Genomic DNA, 17,464 nt, shown 5'->3' on the forward strand with positions numbered 1-17,464 from the left:
AAAGGAACAAACAGTGCAATTGCTGGGGTGACAAATAGCCAGCAAGTGTAGAAAAATAGTCTCATGCAGAGATCTACCTGCTACAGTAACAAGTGAAATTCCTCACTAAATAATTGCTCATGTCAATGAGCTGATTTAACAGCAATGAGCTGATTTAGCAAACTTTTTATCTGGTCAACATGGACTCAGGCTACACTAGCCAGTGATTTTTCTTGGGAACACAGTTATGCTAATGGGGATTTTGAGAGGAATTACAGAGAAAGACATCTGTGTCTCTGATAAGGAGCAGGAAATTTGGGCCTGTGCTAAGGAGCAGTGAAGTTGCCCTCATAACTCCAGTCCCCAGCCCTGTTATCCAGTTAGCACCTTCCACTCACTGTGAATTGTCATTGCATAGGTGGTGAGAATTAGAAATCAGTTCAGCTGGGCTGTTAGCATGAATTAAATATTTAGAGGATGAGAAGAAGTGAACCCATCCAACAAAGAAAAAAAAAGCTGCTAAGGAGAGGACAGCTGTTAATGAACTGTTTAAAACAGCCAAAGCTTCCTTATTTAGTGCCTGAAATACCACTGTAAATATGAAATTAATCTAAATGCTTCAGATGTCATCAATTCCATGTCTCCATGTCCTACAGTATCAGCACTTGCCTAGGTGAGCTGAAGGGTTTGACATTCCATGCATGGCATAAAAGTGATATCTGTGGGGACTAAAAGGAGTAACACATCTGGAATGAGAGCTCAGGTACTGGTAGAAACATCACAGGGTATGACATGTCAGACCACTCACTGCTTTCTCTCTTCAGACCCACTATGAAGTGATACAACTTTCTGTGGAATTTACTTGTCTTTCTTATATTCTATTTTAGAATATAGCACTTTACTGATACAACATTGCCCTAAAATCCATTCATTGGGTCACTTTACAATGAAACACATCTTTTTTGGTCTCATTACAATGAAATACTCTCATATTTTTGTACTTTTTTGTTGTTAAACAGTTGTGTCTTCTAAAATGTATCAGTCAAGACGTTCTAGCCAAAATAGCCATCTTCTAAAACTGAGTCTAATCCACCAGCAGTGGTCCTAAGAATCCCCAGCTTTTATTAAGGGCCAGGCAACAGCAGCCTGCACAAAGCAAATCTGTATTTACAAAGAATCTGTATGTTGCCCTGCAGTGTTTGAGTGTGGTTCATCTGGGGATTGCTGTGTTATTACAGGTTCTGCTCTTCCATCTGAGATTTACTTTAAAGATAATATTTTCTGAAACAAACCCAGCTCTCTGAAAACAGACTTCATGAGAGGTTTCATGCACTTTACAGTTTGGTGTGAATCATGGCACGAGTGCATAAACCTGGACTATGTGTTTACTCTTTCCAAGGTGAAATTGATTAGCCAGTCCCCAAAAAGTTAACCTCCTTTTGATGCAGGGCTTGTAGCACTGAGCTGTGCCCTTGTAGAACTGTCTGTGCTGGCACACAAATAATTTAGGGTATTCTCAGTCTTGGCTTCCCCTCATCTTGGGGCAGCTGAGTGGGAGCTTAGCAGTGAGTTTTGTCTCCTACTGTACTTCAACATGCACTCATTTTACAGCCTCAGAAAACCCTTGTTTTGGTGACAGCTCAGACTGGTGACAGGGTTAAGAGCTAAGCTCTGGGAAACAACACCAGAGAATCTGATTTGCTTCTGTACAATTGTACTGTGCAATCGATTCAGCAGTATGATCAGACATGTCACTCAAGGTGTAACTCTGTTGTCTGTTTGTCTGGTGTGCCACATTACAGTGTGTTTGAGCCCTCCAAACAGGACTGATGGACGTGACAGTGCCCACAAGAGAGCCTTGAGCTCCTGCCTTGGGTGCAAGAGGTCAGGGGGACACTAAGATAAGACTTTACCTACAGTGCAGTCGCCCAAATGTGAGAAGGACACCCTAGTCCATTTTAAGAGTGAAGTCAATGGAATCACTGAGTTTAGGACAAGATTCATCCCTTCTGTCTTCCAGACCCTCATACATGGGCAGATGACACACCTTGAAATCCTTTGGCTGTATTGTCATATTTTTCCTGTAGTTATGGGGACAAGGCAATGACCTTAGATTGTATAAATCTACTTGAAGGCAATTAAAGGTGAGAAGAGCCTACTCACTTTTGTTTTTCTTTCATCTGAAAAATGTGGACAATATTTCCTCCTTTTGCCATCATTAACTCTCTGCCCAATTCATGTTCTAAATCCCTCCAGTCAGGGGTTTATTTTTTGCCCCTTTCTGCAGGTAGATGATACAGCTGAGTGGTGGCCTGCACTTCTATGTCTGGATGTTCAGAGGTTAACCACAGCTGGTTGGGGAGAGATGCTGGCACCATTTGTTGAAATATAGGAATTTGAATCTCATCAAAATATCACACCAGTAGTAAAAAAAATATCACACTCCTTCTAAAAAAAATTAAACCCTTTTTATTTGTATATTTATTTTTATATATAAAAGAAATACAAAAACAACCCCACAAACAATGCTGATTATGGCAATTCAGTTTTGTCAGCCCCCTCTGCTTGGGCTGCTGCCTCAGATCCACCAGGAGTGAGCAAAGTCCTCCGGTTGTAATGTCCTTTTATGATTCCAGAGTTATTGTTCTCATTAAGAATTTGTTTCTGTTTTTGCCTGTTAAGAGACTGTACAAGTCCTAATACAACTGCTGCTAATGAGTACTGTCCAGTCAGTTTTCTTGGTTGTAAGATCAGAGGATTTGGTTGAACTCTTCCTAGAAGAAAATATGTTTTGATTTTTCCTTCCTGTTCACTGATACCTTTGACATAAATTTCTCCACGGTAGTCGAAGGCAAATCCCCGGTCCTTCAGGATCAGATACGTTTCTTCAGGCACTTGAATTCTGTCACTAACACCTGTGCTGTCCATTCGACTTGCCAAATTCACTGTCTTGCCCCAGATATCGTACTGGGGCTTCTTAGCACCGATAACTCCTGCTACAACAGAGCCATGGCTAATACCTAATTAAAAAAAAAAAAAAAAAAAAAAAAAAAAAAAAAAAAAAAAAAAAAAAAAAGGAAAAAGAGAAGATAAACTGTATACAATAATGACTAAAACTCATATTTGCACTTAAGAGTCAGGTGAAGCCTGGTTCAGATATGCTTATCTCCAGGCTTAAGAAAGAGGTGCATATTTAAAGAAATTAAACAAAAAATCTGGAAAAGCTAGAAAACTTGAAAAGTGATATCAACAGGTTTATTTTATGGAACACCCTTATCAGTGAAATTACAATACTTTTGTGTCATCTGTATTCCACACATTGTTCCCAAAGCTCCTGGAAACTTATCCTCAGAGAATAGGAAAGACTTCTGGAACTGCACTTGTTGGGGGTGACCTTGTTAGTGCTATGCAGTCAAGAAATTGCATTCTTATGTTCCATGAAGTGAAAATGTTAAAGCATTCTCTGAAGCTATTGAAAGACTGCATTTTTGCATAAAAATACAAGCAATATCTGTTGGTTTTTTTCTAGAATAGTGATTTAAGAATAATTTTAGTAGGGTGCAAGATATCTTTTGGAAAAGGATTTTAGTTTCTTAGGGTTTTTTTGAATATTTTTTTAAATGGTGATCGAAATATTATCAAATACTCTTGCATTTGGGCTCTATGAAATCTTTACCTGTGATGCACACTTACTAAATGTGAATGCCCGTTCCTTGAGAAATTTTGGAAACTATGAGTTTTGCATTCAAAACTGTTAGGAAGTGCAGATCAGATAGTGATGCTCTGACCCTCTATGTTATGATTGATGAATATTGCTCAGTTTTTCTATGGTAAGGTTATCTATAAAAGACATGTCCCTTCCAGGTGATTTTTTTTGTTTTGGCCAGTGATCAGGTCAATGTGAGAAGTCATCAAATTTACTCCTGCTATGTGCCATATATTCAGGCCTCTTTTTTATGTCCCATCCCACTGCCCATGTAGGATGTTCCATCAAAAACAATTGCTTACCCATCACAACAATTTAGAGCTGCTGCCACTGATCAAGTCAGAGGTGGAATTCAGTTTTTGTGCAAAACAGAAGTACTACTCCCAGGGTTTGGGAGGAACTACTTTTTTTACTGAAGAAGAATATTATGCAGGGAGATTAGAGACTGTGTGAGTACCAGTCTTGGGGCTGGATCTAGGTTGTCATGTTCACTTTCTGTGTTATATCTATGGGTTCTTAGTACCAGACTTACTAAAGACAGTAAATTAATTATGTTCCCTGTTCACAATTCAGTGAAATGCTGAAATCCTGCAATCCCCAAATCAGGGCCTATATTCTGCAACTGGAGTATTTCTTATTTCTGACTTTGCCTGGGATGAAATAAATTTGAAAACAGAGGATACAGTATTTGGACTCTTCTAAATTGTCCTCAATGGAGTCACAACCTTGCAGACAAAAGCTCATTTTAACTCTGGTGTTTGAGCCATGCTTACCAATCCGGAGTTCAAAGTTGTTGAAGGAATGCTTGTTGATCTCCTGTATGCTCTCATTCAGAGCTATGGAGAAGTCAGCCAGAGCACACAAATGTCCCCATTTGTCTTCACATTGCTGAGGAAAAAGTTAACGTGTTAGTAAAGTTTTTCATTTGCCCAGCTGCTACCCATCCCTATAAGTACCAAGGGTTTACATTTGGAATTTAGCCTCAACATTGTAGATGAAAGAGAGGTACACTGCTGTTAATGGTAATGCTTCCCATTGTGTTATACTTGTATAACTGGACAGGGAACAGCTTAAAGGGCCAGAGAAAGTAACTTTCTGTCAACAATCAGGCAATGATGAGAATTAGCAAAGCATGTGAAACATGTCCAAGGCTGAGAAAGAAAGTACAGAGAGGACTGAGATTGCTCAGGCTCAAGGGTCAAAATCTAGTGAGAACAAGGGATGACACACATAAGCATGAAGTAAAGTGAAAGAAGTACAGGGTGTGTAATTCTCCTTTGCTGAAACTGTCACCCAGGAAAAGCATAAAGTCAAGTGCTCTCAGAGATGTAATGATGACAGGAACAACAGAGCAAGCCAGGCAATCTGGGATTGCTTAAGGGAGAGAGAAAAGGCTCTTCTGTAGCTCATTAATTGCCTTTGCTGAGGACAGGCAAATCACTCCCTGCTCCTTCCCTTCCATTCCTACAAAGCAGTCAATATACAGATGGGGACCAGCAGTAGGCTTTAGTCTTCCCAGAACACCAACAGAACAGATGACTGTGGGCTTGGCCGAATGATTGTATGATGTCTTCTCATCTGTTCTTGAAGCAAGGCAATTCCTTCTACAAATTGCCAGTTCATAGTACAAAGGATTGTAAGCCTCTCCCTGGGTGATGCAGTCCAGCCCTTGCAGTTTTCATCATCCTGTGTGTTTAATACTGAACATGAACCTCTCCTTGGCATCACCTTGCTCTGTTCACACCATGCTTGGTCCTTATCCTGAACTGGCTCTGTTCTCAGCATGCCAACCTCCCTCAGCAGCCTGCACCTCTTAGGTGCTGACAAGGTGGCAGACATGTACGTATGACAAGTACATTTAAAACATCCATTAAAATTCCATTAAGCTATTATAGTTCAAGAAAAGAGATGAATTAATCAGTGTTGGAAAGGCAATAAAGCTTTTCTCCCTTTGAATTTTTATCCCCATCCAGAGTTAAAGGAAGTGATTAGGAGCTGTGTAACCATAACCAAGTATCTCCCTGGTGTTCTATCCTTCTTTGCTCATGTCTACACAGAAGCATTTTGACAATCAAAAATCCCATGCATATCCAGTTTTATGGATTTCTAGCTGTCAGCATCACTTGTTACTCTGTAGGTGGGAGATGCTCAGCTAGTTACAGTCCACGAGCTTTATAATGTATTCTTAACAAACAGTGGAAATTTTCTGGTTTATAAAGCTCATGATAATCTGGCTGCTGCTTTTCAGAAGTTGTGATCAATGTGGGCAAATCTGATTCCCAGCCTGTGACCAGCCAGAGGCATTGCACGCCTTTTGTGCTGCTCTTCCTGGGGACTGGCACCAGTTGCCAAAAAACCAGATTTCAGCAACAGATGACTTCCCACTGGATGTATTTTAGAGCCTTATCTCGTTTGTTTCCAGGCAAATTCTTGGGTGGAATTATGAATTGATTTCTCTCATCTGACTTATGTGAGGTTTATGGCTGTGACTGTGCATGTGTCCCCTGTGACTATTTATCCCCTCAGCTTGGTTTGCTTGTTCTTTAGTTGAACCAATGACCTGCTTTCTTTTTGATGTGTAGTTATCATGCTGTCTGTAGACATGCTGCATCAAAAATAAAGAACAAATGCAGCATGAGTATGCTTACCCTTGCATAAGTACACTGTCAGTTAATAGATCTCTCTCTTCATCAATTATTGGAGGTTGTCAGTCAGGTTCCTGTCTGAGTTACTGAGGTGGCTTTAGAGTATGTCTGAAGATATAGATAGACCTGATCTAGATTCACATTGATGTGACTGAAAGAAACTTTTTTCCTCCTATAAATCTAAATTTGAGGAAAGGATCCATATGGTTCTTGTTCCAAGAACAAGATGGCATTTCAATTCATCAAGAAGTGCAACTGCTGTCTGCCAGAAGCCCCAAATGTCTATTTTATTTCAGCAAAACAAGTTTTATGAACAACATAAAGATAACACATATTTTTGAATATGAATGGTCAGAATAATCACAAGCTTTGCTTCTTAAAGAAAATTATCCTCTTACCTGTTTTTCAGGTGACAATCCTGACACAGCCATGTATGTGCTGCCAATTGTTTTAATTTTTTCAATATCTTGAAATCTCTCTTCACCTAGTAACTAATACATATGTAAAAAGAAAAATACTGTTATTTCTGTAATTCCTAACACAAAATACTTCTAAAGATCTGAGAATTATCTTTACACTTTCCAGTCTGTCATGGTGTACAATTTATTCGGGGTCCTGGGGAACACTGATCTGGAACTCTGGAACGTCATCTACTCACTGAGGGCTGTTTGGTAAATTCCACAATGGATAATATAAGACATGCATACTCCAGCCTAAGAGAAATGCATCCAAATCCTGCATTTCCTGAGGTATGATCACTGAATATTAGTGAAGACAAACTCTCTGTCCATGTATGTGTGAATAGAAGACTTGATGACCTAAAATTATTCCTAAAACTCTACTTGAGGAATTGTTTGCTAAGTAAGTGCTGCTACAGCAACAATTATGGTGATGAGACCAATATTCAAGACCAGGCTGGTTAAGGTCCTGAGCAACCTGGCTCAGTAGAAGGTGTTCCTGACCATGGCAGGGGGTTTGGAATGAGATGAGCTTCCAACCCAAACCCTTCTATACACAGTCAATGGGTGGAGGTAGATGCCTCCAAAGAAATCCTGTAAGACACCAAGTCCTCATCTCCTGCTTCCCCCTACTTAGGGTTAGACTGGACACCAGTGTGTCCATTGGATCATTCAATCTATACATTTATGTATTTTCCCCTTCTAACAAAAATTCCAAGAACCAATGGGAAATGGTAAATCCCTGTATGTATTTGGGGTTTGCTATATATGAGTGTTAAAAAAAACTTGTCAGATGAGAATATGGAAGAGAAAAAAAAAATAGCTGAATGACTAAAGTACTGAATTAAGTGGGAGTGAAAATTTGGTCCCTATTCCAAGTCCATATTTATGGTTTAACTTAAGAATTTCCATGAAATAGAAGCCAGACCTTTATATTCCTTGAAAGACCTTAGCAGAGTTCAGGATGTGGATTCTATCAATGACAACAGAGTATGGGATATGGGCATTAATCACCTCATCACAGGGAACTGTTTGTTGCTGGTGTTAACGCCAAATACCCTGTGAAACTTTGTGATAAACTGTATGGTATCTAATAAACTTAGGGATCAATATGGTTACGAAGTCATGGGAGGAAAAAAAACCACTTAACCTAGGAAAGGAATTTCAAACTTTCAATTCTAAAGGCTCAAGTTTTAGCATTTAAATGGAAAAAAGTAGTTTTGTGGTCAAGCAAAAATACAACAAAATATTTTTCCCCTTTCTTTTTCTACACTGTACATTCTTTTTTCCATCTTGTGGGTTGGAATTTCCTGTCCACTAAAGGCATTATTTCATTCAAAGGGAGAAACACAACAAAGGCAGAACATGAAATATCCCCTGCCTCTGAAGTAACCCCAGCCAGAGCTCTGGGGCCTCGGGAGCTTTGCTGTTGGTGTGCAGATACGGCACCATCTGTCTCCCAGGGAGGCTGCACAGCCTTCCACGGAGGGAATACAAAGCCATATGCTTAATGGCCCCTGTCCAAGCCAGGAAAGTCCAAAGACTTGACCTGCTTCTCATTTTTCTTCAAACTGCTAGAACAGCCCATTGTGTACCTTTCCCTCTCACAAGGGCAGCTCCTCCAACTGCTTTCTTGAAGAAAAAATATTGTTTCTTGTAGCTCTGCCTCTGTGAGCAGTCTGAGAGCACCATGTGTTTGAGCAAGGGGAGAAAATGGTCTTGCTTCAAAACAGTCCATATTTTCATTTCCAGATGGTTGCTGGAAGCAACAGCAAATAGCTCACTAATTTAAAATGTATAATAAATATCTAAAATTACCCTTTTTAGGAAAGAAAAAACATTGGCTGTGATGCAATTCAGAAAAAATTATCCCAAGTTATGTTTTTTTTTCTCATTCATTATTGTTTCCAAATCTGTTTGCTTCTTTTTTCCCCCTGCTTTATAAGATCTATTCAATAGATTCTTTCCTTCTTCAAATATGGACTATTTACTAATTACTTTCTTCATGGTATGACAGGATGATGGATTTTGATATTAGGGAAAGATATTCCAACCCAGTCCTAAATCAGCTGTCATTTGTAAAAACATTTTAAATAGGCTGCTAATTTAACATTGTAGTCCAGGGACATATTTTTAAACACTAGAATGTGGTTTGTATCTAAAAAGAAACTCATGGCTTGATGCTGCAATTCATGTACAGCCAAGGTTGTGTGGAGATCAGACCCTGGGATCACAAAATTCTACAAAAAAAGAATATTGCAGGACATAGCACCCAACTGCAAAGTAATCAAAGAATCTGAAAGCAGTATCCAGTGTTCTGGTAAAACCTCTGCTTGCGTCAACATAATATCTGTTGTGATATACACTATGTAAATCACTGCAGGATAAATAAAATGCAAGAGAAAAGAATCTGTGAACAAGAAAGCTCTTCTGAAAACACAAAGCCCAACTGTAATATTAACATAAATAAATGACAGATTAAATAGCCTAGAAACAATATTACATTAAAAAAATTCCTTCAAGCCTCATAATATCTGCAGAAATGTTATAATATTAATTTTCTGGTGTAACATCTCTAAGCAAGGGCTTTTAGCCCTGTATGTGTCTTAGAACTACAGTCATATAAAAAGCAAGTAATTAGAAAAGGTAGGTTTTCAATGTTCATATTTGTTTCTTTTTGCCAGTCCAGAAATTAGCACCTCCTGTTCTGCCTCAGCTGGCAGGAAGACTGGAAAATTTGGAAGTAAAAAAATTTGTGAACCATGAGGGAAAAAGAAAACTGAGTGAAAGCTGTATTTTGACAATAGTCAACCACCTATTCTACAAAACTCACTTCTGGACCACATTCTCCCACTCCCTAAGAAAGACCCAGTCACAATCTGACTCGTCTGTGGGTACCTACCCCCTGCAGTTGTCAGTGACAGGTTCTGTTCCAATATTCACTATTTATTTAATATTTTTTTGTTACTGGCTTTGTCTTCCTAACACAGATCTATTATGTGGAAATCAAAGTAAAAGATCCAGACTGTAACCTTGCTGTGTTGCACTAATAAGGAAAACCCTGTAAAAAGATGTCCCAGATTTCTTTCTCATGTATCTATCACATTTTCCAAAGCAGATAAATTTGTATTTCCACCATGGCTTTAATTCATAAGCATCATTTTAGCCCTGTAGACATTTCATCTCTAATATTTTATCTCTGTAAGGAAAAGGGGCAATTCACAGTGTAGAATGTGATCTGACCTTAGTAACTCAATTCAGTTGTCTAAACACATATGTTCAGGGTGATCTAGAGTACTCTTGCCTTGAACACCTCCAGTGCCCTGCTCCAGAACATGAGTTTTCTGGCAATGCAGGGTGGGAGCTGACAACCCCCTGTGGGTGCCCCAAATCACCTGGGATGTATCAAAAGGCATCAGGTGCACATGTCTTACACTCCTTGCTAAGATTTCTACATCAGGGTGTCTCTGCAGAGTTTCCCCAAGGATATCGGAGCTGTTCTGCTCTCAAGCTGCACATCTGCATTTTCCTCCCAGGGCTGTATTGGAAAGCAGGCAATCTTGGCAAGGAGCACAGGGAAAAAAGGAGGAATTGTGACATTGTAGAGTGTCAGTCAACAGTTACATGGAAACCTTGCTAGCCCTGTAACATTGCACCTGGAATGATTTGTGTTTCCATTTCCATGGGTAAGGTTACTCCTTTCACTGGTTCTGTCTGGCATATCACCTTTCAGATTGTTTAGACAGAGTAAACTAATGACACCACCATTCTGCAAGTAGGTTAGCAGTCAGCAGGGGATCCCATAATTTCATTTGCTACCTGTACCAAGAACATATCTATTCTTCAACTAAACATGTCTGGGACATAATGCAGTCTCTAATTAGGTCCTTTATTAATTACAGAGCAGGTGTTAGGGGCCTGAAAGTAATATTGTGTTAGGGTTTTGATTAAAACCTTGTCTTCAGTAATTGCCACAGCAGCAAAGGAATTTTGTTGTGAAGATTACGTGAATGTGCATGACAAAATATCTTAATGCGAAGACTATTGCTATGAATTAATTTGAGTGGTAATCATTTTAATCAGATCTGGAAATAAAAACAAAACTATTAATCAAGAAGCATGCTGACAGCTGTGCTAGATCCTGGAGGTAAGGAGCAGGAATTTATATCCACGGGGAATGCAGTGCAGGAGCTTAGCAGGTGACAGAGTTCTTCTTGTGAGGGAGAGATTTTGTTCTCAGTTCAAATGCACAGGGAAGTGTTCCGGGTGAATTATTCTATTTCCCACTCATAGTTTTAGTATCTCACCAATTATATGGATAAACTCTCATTTTCAGTGTCAGTAAAATTAGCCTTAGTACAATCTTTATGAGCAACCACTCATTCCCTATGCAGGTGCCCAGGATGGAAGCCACAGACCAATGATACCATATTTCCTCCTTCCCTTTTCTTTCTGGACCATTGCAGTCTGGAGCACAGGTCCAATCTTGTTGCTAGGTAGAGGTGGTTCCAATTCTATTTTTACCACTCAGGGATCTCAGGAGGGCAACACACTCCTGAAAACTGCCTGCAGTATAGAGGTTAAAATTCTCTCTGCTAGGTAATTGTGGCAGAATTTTTTCATCCTTCCTGGTTTTGAAATGTTTTTAAAGCTCTTCATTGGCCTATTCTTTGTCTCCTTTTTTAATTGCTCTTGAGCTCATTGCAGGACATGATACCACCTGTCTAAACTTCCTTACAAACTACTTTGCAGAGTATACAAATTTATCCTGACTTCCTCTTCAGTTACCAGGTTTTCCTTGCTTTCACCTAGCAATTGCTACACTGGGGATTTGACTTATCTCCTCCTTTTTATCTTGTCCCCTCCTCGGCTCCTTTTCTGAAATTATCTGCACAGAAAACATAAATATATTATTTTTCGTTTCTGTGTCATTTCTATTAAAAAAGAAATCATTTCACTGCTGAATTCTTCAGTGAAACAAGTAGCTGAATGTCATTTATCTCTCTATAAAAATCCTAACCAGATAAGTCTTCTCAGTTAATATGTCACAACGATCTTCCATTCTCTACCTAATATTTGCTTCTGAGCTCTGTGCTTCACATTTAACTGGACACTGTTTTACCCTTTAATATCCATTGAATCCATTCAACCAACACCTTTAAAGCAGCACCTTTACCTGTTTGTATTTAGACCACTATTTTTCAGAACAGTTGCAGATATGTTTATACTTCTTTCTTCTACAGAACTGAAGTATTTTCTACTTTCAGATACTCTGGTGCAGATTTGTGCTTTTATGGATATTTATACTTGAGTATTGCTTTCAGTCTCTATCTCTCTAGATCATTCAGAACAAGGTTGGCAGGATGAAGGGCAAAAAAAGCAAAGCAGACAATTGCAATATGAGCAAAAAAATCAGAGAAGCAAAATAATTACCAAATCTGATCATTTAGGATGACATATTTGCCATTTAAAACTCATAGTTTAAACACTATCAGGTTTCCTCTAGTAGCTGGCATTACCTCATCAAAGTCTGCAATGATTTCATTCAGTAAGCGCAGACATTCTACTCCTTGGTTATTCATCTCAGTCTGGGAATAAAAGTCAGCAAATCCAGGTATAGAAGCAAACATCACACCAACAGCATCATAGGACTGAGAGTATAATTCCTGAAAAAACAATGAGGAAAAATGAAGTGTTAACATAATGGAGAAAATGTAATTGGCAGCAATTAAAATAGCTTCCTTAATTTTTCTGTGCATAATTCCTTAACATCTGATGTTGACATGAGTATTTTAAGGGTTAGCCACGTTCAACAGGCTGACAGCTTTTAATTTTTTTATTGCAGATTATATGCAGGGTTTTCCCTTTCTTTGAATGCCTGCTCTTTCTGCTTCTCAGGTCAAGGAGCTACACCAGCAAAAATGAAATACAAATTTTGCTTTTGATTTACATGAGGAATCACTTGAATGCATGAAAGATTCATTGTCAAGTACAAATACCAGTTATCACATTTTCTGGTGGATAATTTGTACTTCACACTACTGCAGCTCTTTACAATTTTGTTTATTCACAAGTTTTCAGAAAAACCTTACTCTGGTAAACTCTGGTTCTCCTAAGGTGGCTGTGGAGCTCTTTGGTTGCCTAGCTCTGGGAGATGTTCCTGCTCTTAGGGTTCAAAAGGAGGGAGAAACAGAAGTTAGAGTGGTAATAGAGTTACTGGGGAGGACAGAAAGCAGCTTATAAGAGATCAGTCACAGAAGGCTATATGGATAAATTATGCCTTGGAATAAGCTTCCACTTACATTATTCATATAATTCACTCTGGTACTGAATGACAGATTTATTTATGAAGGGGCTTGTGTCATTACATATATGAAAATGTAGACAGCTCTTGTCTGAACTAAAGCTAATTTTTAGAAAGAAAACTAATTTCAACTTTAAAGATTCCAGGGATTTCTACCACAACTCCTGGTATGCTTTTCGTGCAGCTAATATACCACCATCATATGTATTCTCCTTTGACTTTTTTTCCTGGCTTCAACTTCTGTAGTTTTAGGTAATGGTGGACACTTCCATTTCTGTTTATGAACATTTCTTATGTTATAACCTGAGGTACTTTTTTCTCAAAGTTCTTGTTAAGAAGAACATTAAGAAATGTTGATACTTTGGTTTCATGATAAAAAAGATTTACTGCTGATTGCCATACACTTGACATGAACAATTCAGGTTCTTCTTTCTTCATTCTGCTTCTCCTTAGAAAAGCATCCTGAACCTCTGCTCTGCCCTTTGATGTGCTGCTAATGCTTCTGTTTATCCAGGCTCCTTGGCAATGTGTCTTAGAGTAAAAGTGGGGAAATTCTTCTCGTTTCCAAAGCCACGGCAAAGCTTTGATTGGGAAAAGATGATTGACTCCCTTCCTGCCCTTACCCTTTCTTTCACTGAAGACCATCTTCAGGGTTGTGGGAGCCATATTCTAAGAACACTCTTATTCCCTTTTATGGATATAGGAAGAGATAATACACACATTAATTTGTGGATGCTTATGAAAGATCTGACAATGTGTGCTAGGAGAAGCATGAATACACTCAGCCATACTCATGCCTTGGATCATGAAGATAGAAAACAACTGCTTGAGCCTTCAGTTGTTCCATTTTTCTATTTTTGGTAAGAAGCATAAGGACAGAAATAAAACATCCATAAGAAATCACTACAGTACATATTTGGGAATTCATTTTTTTTTGAGAGCAGAGAAATTAACTTAATGGCCAGACATGAACTGCAGGATTGATTGCACTGAAATCTGGTAGATTTTTCTGTCTGCCAGCTCATGCATTAATCATCCCCAAGTATAGTTACTCTGGAAATTGCCTTACAAAAAGCAGGGGTGGTGGAATTTAATTCAGTGGCAAATTATTGAAGCATCAGCAGTGATCCATGGGGCATCTGCTTGCTTCTGAAGATTATTATGCATGTGACTGTATGTGAATGAAAGTGTAAGATGGGAAATTTATTCCCTGAAAATCCATAATGCAGATATGCCAGAACACACTGCTGGCTGGTATCGAGGTCTGCTCCATTTGCAATGAAACATTTGAACCTGGTTGCTTTCACACTCACATTTTCTCATGTGCATAGCAGGGTTTCTATGGCACTTTCATACCCACAGAGTTTAAAATTTCTCAAGAGTGATTTCTAAAGTGCTTTTTCTTGTAGCTTCTCACTGTGTCATTCTTCCCTAGGTGATACTTGAAATCAGAACACAATGATTCCTCATTGTGCAGTCTAATTAGGCTGCCTACATCCATTTCCAAAATGTACAACAGAAAATGGTAGCCTTAATTCCTTTTTGCTGCATGATCAGTAGATATGTCAGTGCTGGCAAGGTGAATCTTGCAACATTCTTTCCCAATAAAAAAGATAATTCAAACATTGCATGAAAAAATCCAGTTTCATCATATAGTACCCTAATATATATGTAATATTATAATATGCATTTACTTTGTTTCAAATGAGGAGTAAATTACTTACTGCTGCTTTCAGAAACAAATTCTGGGATTTCTTTTATCCATCTTCAAACTTCATGTTAGGAATATTCAGAGACTCCATTATCATGCTTTTCTTTGTGTACTGCAAACACTTTTTAGGAACATAGCCACAAAATGTGTTGCTGAAATGGGAGTTTTGTTATCTGCCACATACGGGCAATTCAGGGGCAATATAAAATGGCAAAAATATTCTCTTGTGTCTGCAGATATGAGAGCCTCAGGTCTCTTGCAGCTTGCTCCTTCCATAGTCACTGTCAGGGCTCTAATAATACTTCTGCAACACTGGGCTATCATAAACTTACACAGACATTCTGTTAAACTCACCTATCTTTTCTATGAATAGTAGATTTTCACAGACTCAAATACTAGATTTTCATAGACTCATAGATTGGAACAGACTTCTGAATCTCATTTAATACAGTTTGCTTTCAAAGCAGTACTAAGGGTTCACAGCCCTTTTGATTTAAGGGTTGAGCCCTGCTCTGCCTTCACAGACTGAAAAAACCACAGAATCACAGAATTTCTGGGGCTGGAAGGGACCTATGGAGGTCATCCAGACCAACCCCCCTGCCCAGGCAGGGTCACCTAGAGCAGGTTACACAGGAATGCATCCAGGTGGGTTTGGAATGTCTCCAGAGAGGGTGACTCTGTGACCTCTGTGAGCAACCTCTTCCAGGGGCCTGCCACCTCTATGTAAAGCAATTCTTCCTCATGTTGAGGTGGAACATCTTGTGTTTTAATTTAATGCCATTGATCCTTGTCCTGTCCCTGGGCACCACTGAAAAGAGCCTGGCACCATCCTCTTGGTACCTGCCTTGGAGACATTCAAATGCAATAATGAGATCCCTTCTCATCTTCTTTCCCAAGTCTCTCCTCATAAGAGAGATGTTCCAGGCCCCTAATAATGTCTTCTTTATAAACACTCATTAGCTACTTGAAGACAACAATCAGATGTTCTTTGAGTCTTTTCTTCTTAAAATTGCATGATCTCAGCTGTCTCAGCCTCTCCTCATGTGTTATGTCCCCCAGTCCCATAACCATCTTGGTGAATTATTGCTAGAATTTCTCTATGTGTGGCCCATATGTTTCCTACTGATGGATTCAGAACATGGGAACATCACTCCAGGTGTGGTCCTAGAATCTTTACTTCAAAACATGATTATTTTTCAGTGTTGATCAGACACCAAAGATTGGCAGTGTTTGTGCAATGAATCCTATAGAGAAATAAGTTTCAGCAATTTCCTACCAGACCTACTTTTCTTTTACTAATTAAACAAAAATATCAGAAAATTGACACGTACTTCATTGTCCCGATCCTTCTCCAGGAAGTGACGGGCAACGTGACTGGGTAAAATATTCCTTAGCATGTTCTCATTGTGCTCCCTCAGCTCCTTCATTTCATTGATTTCTTCTTTTGCTTGAACACGCCACAGAAAATCCAGCCTTGCTGTGTATTCAAGCTGTAGTTCCAGAAAGAAAAAGAGGCAAAAATAAAACCTGACAAGATAAGAGCAGAGATTGTATTGCCATCCTGGCAGGCCGCTCCTGCCATGCAACCACCTTCAGTGCTGCTGGAGGTCTCTGAAACAATTTGATTTTCTTGCCAGAAAAAGAGATTATTTCTTTGCCTTATGTGCAGTGAGACTCTCAGAGTAACCTTGAGCAAAATAATATTTGGCATATTACTGCTATGGTCAGTGGATGTAAAGTGTCACCAAATTATTTTCCCTTTAAGCATATCTTTATTATTTAGATAACAGAGTCTGACAGGAGATAAGGTGTTGGCAGGTATTGATATGAAATAAATATATTCCCCTTTTCATAAGTGTTTTCAATTTAAATCAGAAAATTAGCAAAAGGCTAACTCTAAACTCTTGGCAAGGATGTCCTTCTCAAGAATGAACATCTTTAATCAAAACTCTGTATAACAGCACAAAGTGAACCCAAAGAGAATGTCTAAATCTGTGGCACAAAAACGATATAGCTATACTGTTGGGACATGTAGTTATTTGCAACTTTAATATTTTTAAAAATAACAGAAAATATGCTATTTGCCATCCCCTCCAATACTCTGTGCCTGTAGTGTGGGATCAGAGTCTACAATCACAATTTATCCATGCAAAGTCTCACTGCCTGATACCCACAGCTAAAAACTGAAGTGAAATAATTTCCAGTGTGGTGTGTGTGCAGAACAAAATCTGTGCACAGCAGAGCTTATACATGCATGCATATGTTTGCATTGTTGATATAGATATATATATATAAATTCTTATTCATTTAAGTATGAATGGCAGCTGTCTGCTAGCTGAGGCAGGGAACATGTTGAAGCCTTGTGTCACTTGCCTGAGAGGCACACGTGTGTCAGCACATGGACAACCCAACACTGCCAGAGATTTTGTGTGCAACACACTGAAGCAGTTTTAAGCAGATTTCAAGGCAGCTGATGCTGTAGCTTGCACAAGGGGTGACTTATTAAGCTACAGCATTACTGAAAATGATGGAAATATATATATATATATATATATATATATATTGTTAGTAAACTGAAAGAGAACATTTATTTGTGAGGTCTGAGATGCTCCAACCAGAGATAATAACACCCAGCAAAGAAGACCCATCTATTTGCTGGTA

General features: G+C 38.9%; 1 protein-coding gene across 1 annotated transcript in view; it reads right to left on the reverse strand.

The window, feature by feature from the left end:
* Positions 1-2,425: 2,425 nt before the first annotated feature.
* Positions 2,426-17,464, reverse strand: part of ADCY8 (adenylate cyclase 8) — a 115,676-nt gene continuing 100,637 nt past the window's right edge. The window contains 5 exon segments of the mRNA XM_059471660.1: positions 2,426-2,999; positions 4,459-4,573; positions 6,729-6,821; positions 12,308-12,454; positions 16,135-16,293. Coding sequence (XP_059327643.1) covers positions 2,512-2,999; positions 4,459-4,573; positions 6,729-6,821; positions 12,308-12,454; positions 16,135-16,293 — 1,002 coding nt within the window. The 3' untranslated portion in view covers positions 2,426-2,511.

Source organism: Ammospiza nelsoni, chromosome 1 (assembly GCF_027579445.1).
Source record: "Ammospiza nelsoni isolate bAmmNel1 chromosome 1, bAmmNel1.pri, whole genome shotgun sequence".
NCBI classification, from domain to species: domain Eukaryota; kingdom Metazoa; phylum Chordata; class Aves; order Passeriformes; family Passerellidae; genus Ammospiza; species Ammospiza nelsoni.